The 8,005-nt window shown below is 41.6% G+C and overlaps 1 protein-coding gene across 6 annotated transcripts in view; it reads right to left on the bottom strand.

The window, feature by feature from the left end:
• The window catches only part of TCF12 (transcription factor 12), a 352,686-nt gene extending 345,594 nt beyond the window's left edge, over positions 1 to 7,092 (bottom strand). The window contains exons 1-3 of one of the 6 annotated variants that reach the window (XM_081831136.1): positions 6,768 to 7,092; positions 5,700 to 5,796; positions 4,549 to 4,621 (exon numbers count right to left, since the gene is read on the bottom strand). In XM_081831136.1, coding sequence (XP_081687262.1) covers positions 4,549 to 4,621; positions 5,700 to 5,774 — 148 coding nt within the window. In that variant the 5' untranslated portion in view covers positions 5,775 to 5,796; positions 6,768 to 7,092. Of the gene's footprint in view, positions 1 to 4,548; positions 4,622 to 5,699; positions 5,797 to 6,357; positions 6,507 to 6,767 lie in introns of those variants that run through there. The other 5 variants (XM_081831138.1, XM_081831134.1, XM_081831137.1 and 2 more) reach the window with 5 other exon arrangements.
• Positions 7,093 to 8,005: the final 913 nt, after the last annotated feature.

The following is an 8,005-nucleotide window of genomic DNA, read 5'->3' as shown; positions in this document are numbered from 1 at the left end:
ACCCAAAAGCAATCTTAATGATTAAAAAAAAAAGGGTATCCCACACACTGTCCAGAAATAGCCTTTTTTTTTTTTCCCAAGAGACTATAATAGTGTTACTTTACTCTCTTATGGCCAGAGTTATAACCAAGTCTTCTACAACACTAAGCAGGCAGTGACATTCCAGGCATGATTTCCAATTGTTCAAGCACAGAAAAAACTATCTGCCTTTAATAAGAGATTACACTCAATGGTCCCCTTCAAATCTAAAAATGTGAAAGCAACCATTTTTGCGTTTAAGGTTGAAATCTTTATCTTCCTATTCCAAGAGAATTATTTTAAAACTCAAAGAAAAAGAGACACTAAAGGACAGTCTAAAAGACAGAAAGTTGAATTTATATTTAAATTGTTAATGAAAACAGGTAAAAATAAAATTCCTTATAGGTATGCCTCACTATATGCAACAAACAAGTCTCGTCATCTAATCAAATTGTTTTCCAAATCCATTATAAGCCATGACCACTTAAAGAAACACTACAGGAACTGTTCTAAAAAGCACACAATACTCACAGTTATAATCTTTTCTCTAATTTTTGTTTTCCAAGTTGATACTTTCATATACAGCTTATCTCTAAAGGACTCCTTTGCTACTTAGCTTTTACCTTAAATGAGCCACTTAACCGCAGGCCGTATTTATCCTAAAATATTATATTTTTCTTTACATGCCTACTGACTCTGCAGTTACTTTCATTCATCACTACAGCTTGGCAGGAGCAAATGTCCAACATGGTTCAAACAACAGTCCTAAATTTGAACAAGTGTGTATTACTAGACATTATAATTATTACAAATTTTAATACTGACAGGTACACACTATGAACCACACCCTACTCATTACCTTAAATGAAAAGAACAAACCTAGTTTACCCTCTATTTAAAATTACCATTCCTACCTATATTACAGTTCATTGATAACATTTTGGTTTTCTTTCTTGATTTCTTTCAAATGTTACAAATAATGCCACAACAATTTGAAAAGCTTATTCCATGTTTAATAGGGTGCGCAGGTATTTACTAATATTACCATGGATTTTCTTTAATTACTTGAGAAGTGGATGCAGTTATAAAAGGGAAACACCAGGGATCCTTATGGTAATGGAAGTTTTTGTATCCTCACTGTATCACTGTCAATAACCTAGTTCTAATATTGCACTACAGTTTTGCAAGATGCTACTACTGTGGAAAACTGGCTAAAGTGTACACAGGATCTCTGTATTGTTTCTTACAACTGCATATGAAACTAACAATTATTTGAAACAAAAAGTCTAATTAAAAAAACTTAATTTAATGAGAATTCATTTTTTCTGGCTCTATATCAATACTTTCAAAAAGCATAAAGCCTGTACAAATGAAAAATTTCCCCCAAAAAAGTGATCAGTAACTGAAGAATGAAAAACTGTATTCCTTTTAAAAATTAAAAGCGGAAAAATAGTTCTTACAATTACTTCCAAAAATCTTAGGCAAGAAGAAATTATATTACAAAAATCTGCTTTGAATAACAAAAAGTAAAGCTTTACCTGCTAAGTAAAGTAACTTTCTGAAAATATCAAAAATAGATTCAATATATAGAGAGCTTACAAAATGAATATACCCATTCCATTTCAATATCTCTTACTACTTGGATTCAAAAACTAATAAAGGAAATTTTTTGGATATCATGTAAACATTCAAACTACTACTAAAAATGAAACCCAATACCACAATTTAGTTCTACAAACTCAGACTCTGAAGTTGGAGGGAAAAGTGGATTTAAACACCTGAACTACTTCCATTTTATCAATCCTTTCAACAAGTTTTCTCCTGATACACTCGCCTAACATAACACAGGACCTCACTTTTAACTCCTACAGAGAGAAACACCTCTCAAGGTCACTGTAAGAACATCACAGACTCTATCATACAAAAGGGACAAATTCAGTCTTATGATAATGCAAGAAAATTAACACCTTAATGAAGAAATAGCATTATAACAGATTTCTCCAGACAAGTAATAGAAATACATCCTCATCTTTTCCAATGACTTTTGAAGAAGTGTGAGCTATCATACAAGTTGTTTTAGGAATAAAACTTTAAAAAAACATTTTTTTAAACTATAAGATATATGCTTTCAGCTAAAAAAATTCTACATCTGTTCTATTATTTCTCAAAAAAAGCCCAATGTTAAATTAAGTATTCCTCCAAAAGAACATACGAAAGGGAATTATACTGCACAACTACATCTTTCATGAGGGAAAGGCTTGGGGTCTCACAATGTTACTCCAAAATACAAGAAAACTCTAATCTCTAAGTCAGCTCTTCCGAAAGAAATATCTTTAGCTCTCTTTAGCTCCTTATATTGCTGCAAATATACAGAAATTAAGACATATTATGTATCCTTTGACATCAGAAGATTATTCAGATGTCAATAAAGTACATAAATAAAATAATATTGCTATACCAGTTTCTTCTGGACATTTCCTTTAAGATAAAAAAACTAACTATAGAAAAACCACATCTACCAATATACTGATATAAAATAATCACTTATGCCATTATGCTTTCCCCAAAATTTAAATCCATTCACTAATTATTAAAGGTCACAGCTTTTTTTTTTCCTGGAATTTAAAACAAACCACAGAGATAAATATAACTATGTCCAGTGAACACATGTTTAAATTCAAACTTTCAATGGACAAGTAACAAATCTAACAGTTTTATAATTAAAAATTTCCTACTCCAAAGAATCAAACACCATATAATTTCTGCAATATAGACAAATAATTTTTTCCTTTGCATAATGCGATACAAAGGCCCACAAATGTTCCAATGTCATGCTTACAATGATACATACCAAGTTCACACATACTTTTTAGTTTTACACACTACATGAATCACACGTTAATTTTAAAAAGTGAAAAAAATATAATTGCCTTTATTCTAAAAACAGAAAAGTATTTCTAATAGCAAGTTTCTGAAGTTCATGTCCTTGATATCAATGAGTATCAGTTAAATATATTTTCCACAATTCAAGCTTGAACAGCCTAAAACAACAATGTCACTACTCATTTAAAGAAGTATACTAAGCATCTACTATGTATCAGACAAACTAAATTTGAAAGTACTAGAAATTATTAGTTGCAAAAATTGAGATATACTCAAAACAGTAGTAAAGAAAGGAATGCAGCCTCCTTCTACATTAATAATTTTTCCTACCCTCCCCAAAAAAAGTGACAATTTTCAAATAATTACCAGTAAATGGGAAGGAGGTAAGAGTAGAGTCAGGGTTTGGCTAACATTTTAATGATATACTTCTGAATAAGGAAAATATCAGCCTTTAGCATATTTAAAACCTAGAATGCTTTTATTTTGCTTATTTGAGGTGTTAAACATGCTATATTTTACCCATAAGCTGTAATTTTATCATGAAAAATAAATTTTAATAAATTAAGTTAGTGAACTATTTTTAAATGGAAACATTTTTTAAATATGAAGTGGTATAAGATGTTATCAGTTACGACATTTCCTTCTTTCCTGATGTTTTGCTCTTATAGTATCTTAAGAAATCATTTTACTAGGGAAAATAAAAGCACAGGTCAAAGAGGGAATTACTAAATTTCAGCCCAGGGATTTGACAGCTGGTTTTAAGATGATGCTATCCATGGCTTTATTTTTTTTTTTTTCATCTTTGAGAACTAAGAATAAGTTTAAGTTAAAAAGAAAATTGCAGGTTTTGAACACTAGAATGGACCTTGCTTCTGGACTGTTTATTTTTGAAATCATGAGTTTAGATAAGTTAGAAAAACAAAAAATGCATACTTAAGAAATATGGGATAAACGTTAATAATGGAGCAAAGTAGTTATAAATATACAGAAAGTAAATTTAAAAACCACAGCACCAGTGTAGGAATAGTTATCTAATTTAACTTATTCTAAACATTATCCTAATGTCATCTAATAGATGTCATTTGAAAATAAATCTTTCTATTCATTTATTTGTAACATTCATTCCTTTAACATTTTAAATAACTGTCCTAAAAATTGTTAATTTGCTGCAGACTTCCAAAGAAACGGCAATCTAAAATAAGTCTTAACTAATTATTTGACTCAATTCCACTTTTCATACGCATATATTAAATAACATTATTTCACCAATTTTTTAGAACCCAAATGTAAATAATGCTAATAGGCTGAAATTTTAGCAAAATTTAAAAATACACATATGTAAATAAACATTAAAAAAAAAAGACCACACATGGACCACCGAGTGTTTTCTTCTGGTACTTGTCCAAACAGAGGCAGGATGTAATCCCTTGTACTCAAACAAAACAAACTGAACTTAAAAATTCATGGAAAACAGAAAAAATTTACATCAATACTTAAATTCTCAGAAATATCAATGGATCCTGAATTGCTTCTAATTTGAACTGGACACTACAGAATGACATGAAAATATTAAAATACTTCATATTTTTCTACTAAAAGGTATCACAACACCAAAATAAGAGTTTCTGGTTTTAGATATCATCTTACCTGATCCACTGAACTGACTGCTTCCCAGTGTCGTTGGTCTGGTTTTCCCACTATTAACAGGTGGAGAAAACATCTACAAAATAACCCAAATGTATCTGTTAGTCCTGAAATTCTTCTAGACTCCTTGCAAACAAAAGTCCACCAAGAGTCATCAGTTACTGTATTTCAGAACGAAGTTAAGATAAAATTGAAGATATACATTCAGACCCAGAAAAGCAAATACACTGAGTGATACTATTTCCTAATGCTACTTGGAAATACTGGTTATATTCTGTTCTCAAAACCCAGTCACTTACATGAGAAAATCTAAGATTATTAAGTTTAAATTGTAAATTTTTGTCCATGATCTTCACTTTCTAACAGAAATCTCATTACATTTACATTACCATTGAATACACACAATCAGAATCACATCCAATGAAACTACTACATAGAGTAAGGATCCATTATAACCCAGTTTTATAAAGTAGGTATTGGTCCTGACTCCTAACAACAGTTAAAAAAGGAATTCAACCCTTTAGAGATAAAGGCAGTAGGCCTTCGGTTTCAGCTATTTTTAAGTCATTCAATTACTCCCCATAGTAAAAGATTTATAAATATACACATACGTACTTATGTATACACATACATATATATACACATATACACACATAAATATACATGTACTTAAAAGTGTTCAGCCAAAAAGGCTGGAAATTCTAGCCTTTAACTGGCTTTCTCATAACTGACATCTTTCGGATATTATAAACTATCACATCTTAGGGAAGGAAATGGAGTGCAGAAAAAATAATTTTCTTTTCTTCTTATAAAGTTCAAAATCCCTAATAATCATCAGGGTCAGAGGGTGACTCAACCAAAGCTCATGGTTACATTGTTCTCCTTTTAACTGGCTAAATCAAATGACCCCTCTGGCATTAAAGTTTTAAATCTGCAAGTCTAGACATTACATCAAAGTTCAGGTGTCCAACTTGGGGGAGCTGGACTCCAGCCCTGAGAACTACTGCTCAAAGCAGATGGAGTTCACGCTGCCTAGTCTCCACGTCGCTTTCCCCCTTCCTTTCCTTTTCTTTTTTTGTTTTTTGTTGTTGTTTTTTTTTTGTTTTTTTTGTAAACCTCAGCAGAACCCCAAGATGCCGCGGAAAGCTCCATACCGCACTGAAGTCCAGCAGGTCGCTCAGCTCCTTGTCGGTCCCTATAGCAGCCATGCGCTGCTGCTGGGGATTCATCTTCAGCCACTTCTAGCGGGTCCTAAAGCAGAGGAAACAGGCTCAGAGAGACCACCGAGGCCCAAAGTGTGTGCGGGGATGAAAAGGGGCGTAGGGCAGGAGCGAGAGCCGTGGGCTGACTTCCAGTACCCCACTCGTTCCCACCGCCGCGCGGGCAGGGGGCAGGAGAGCCCAGCACCGCGCCGGGTCGGTGAATCCACGCGTTCCTCCGCGCGGCCAGGGAGCGTCGCGGCGGCTCCCGCAACTCGCCGCCTCTCCCGCAAGTTTCCGAGCCCAACCCTGCCCCCTCCCCGGTGCCCCCACCCCGCGCGGCCGCCGGGTGCTCGGCGCGGCGCCCGGCCGGGCGGGGGTCTCGAGGGGCGGGGTGAGGGGCGACAGGGCATCCAGCGAGCGGAGCGGCGACTAGGGGAGATGCGAAGTGACTCACAGGCTCGGCAACAATAGAACTGACAAGTTGCAGGGAACGCGCCGCTCGCAGGCCCGCGTCTGCCGCCGCCGCCGCCCGGACGTCCCCAGCGGGCCCCGGGGGTCGGAAAGCAACCCCCGCGCGTCCGAGGGGCGTTTTTAAAAAGAAAATACAAACCCCGACAACTAGTCTCGCTCTTGCCGGGCGTCCTCCTCCCCGGACTCGGCCTCCTCCCACTTTTGCTGCTCTGCCTGCGGCCGGCCAGCCCCAGACCTGCCGAACAATGAGCCCGGCGAGGCGGCCGAAGCAGCCTGCTCTCCCGCGCGCCCTAGAGCCGGAGCCGAGTGGCGAGCGGGGCGCGCAGGCCGAGCGCGCCGCCCGCGGGCCTTGGCCGCCCGCGACTCTCGCCTCCGCCCCCACTCCGCTCCCCAAGTTGGAGGGAACCCCGGGCTCGCCTCTCTGTACAAAGGAGCACGGAGTTGGGGCGCCGGGCGGGGGACGCCTCCGCTCCGGCAGGGACGCGACGGCGCCCCTCAGCCCCCAGCCCCGCCACGGCGCACCCCTCCCGCTCGCCTCTCCGCAATTACCTGCCGCCCCGTCTCCGCATCCAACCACCCCGATTAAAGTTCACTTTGGCCGGGAGAGCGGGCTCGGGCTTCCCCTTGCACCTCCCGGCGGCTCAGCTCACTTTGCCCCGCGCGAGCTCTCGGATCCGGGCAGGGGAGGCGGCTCTCGGGCCTGGCCGCCCCTTCCTCCCGGGGCGGGCTGGCGGTCCCCCCGAATAGAACTTGTGGGTCTCCTCAGGCGGACATTTTTTTCGCTGAGGCGGCCTCAGCACCGCGCTCGGCTCGGCTCTGGATCCCTCCGCGCCGGGAAGAGCCCCGGGTTAACCCTTTCGTCCCCGGCTCGCTCCCGCCGCCTGCGCCGAGGAAGTGGGGCCAGCGGAGGGGGTGGGGAGGAGCCGGCGGGAACGGGGAGGGGCCGCCGCGCGGCCGGTGGACAAAGCCCGCGGTGGGGTGAGGCGGGACGGAGTCGCGGCCGCCGGGGAGGGGCGGGAGACGCGCGCAGCCACCCCGCGAAGTAGGGCCGGGCCGCCCGCCGAGGGCGTCTAGTCCGTGCCCCCGGGAGCGGGGCGGCAGGCACCCTGGCGCCTCCTCCGGCTTGTCCCGCTCCTGCGTCGGGCGGCGGAGCGGCGCGAGAGAGACGCAGCTGCGGGAGCATCTGGATTCGCTAACCAGGCCACCCAGCCCGAGGCCGCAGAGCCCTGGAAGCTGCAGTTCCTGACCAAGCAGCGCTGGACGCCGGACGCAGCGCTCGGCCGAGCCCGGACGTTCTGCGTGCGTGGGGAAGGGAGACCGAGCCACCTCGGTCCGCGCTTGGAGTTGGTGCAGCTGGTCGAATTCGTCGCTGAGCAGAATGCAGGAAAAGGGTCAAAACTCCCTCAAACTATACAAAGCATTGTGGGCTTCAGGTACCCAAACACTCCACTCACACAAGCCCCCCAAGTCTACAATCACCTTTTCCCACGCGAATCCTGTTCAGGGCCACGGAATTGGACAGCGAGACGCGTTCTTGGAAACGGATCAAGCCAGTGCCATCATTTTGCAGAGATGGCCCAGAGAGGTTTGGTCGCACAGCCACTATCTTGGCGCAAGTTCCGAACTTAGCCCAAAGAAGCCCCAAAGAGAGTAAAAAGAGGACAAAATAACTAAACTTCAGTTCCTTTCAGTTTGGAAATGGAAATAAGGTTTTCTCCAGTGGCAGCCAGTGTTTTTGGCTCAGTGAGTGCAGTAAAGACCAGTAAGGGCCAGGCAGAAGAAACACT

Source organism: Leptonychotes weddellii, chromosome 9 (genome assembly GCF_054177405.1).
Source record: "Leptonychotes weddellii isolate Sample4059 chromosome 9, ASM5417740v2, whole genome shotgun sequence".
Taxonomy (NCBI): domain Eukaryota; kingdom Metazoa; phylum Chordata; class Mammalia; order Carnivora; family Phocidae; genus Leptonychotes; species Leptonychotes weddellii.
This window is presented reverse-complemented; position numbering and strand designations above follow the sequence as displayed.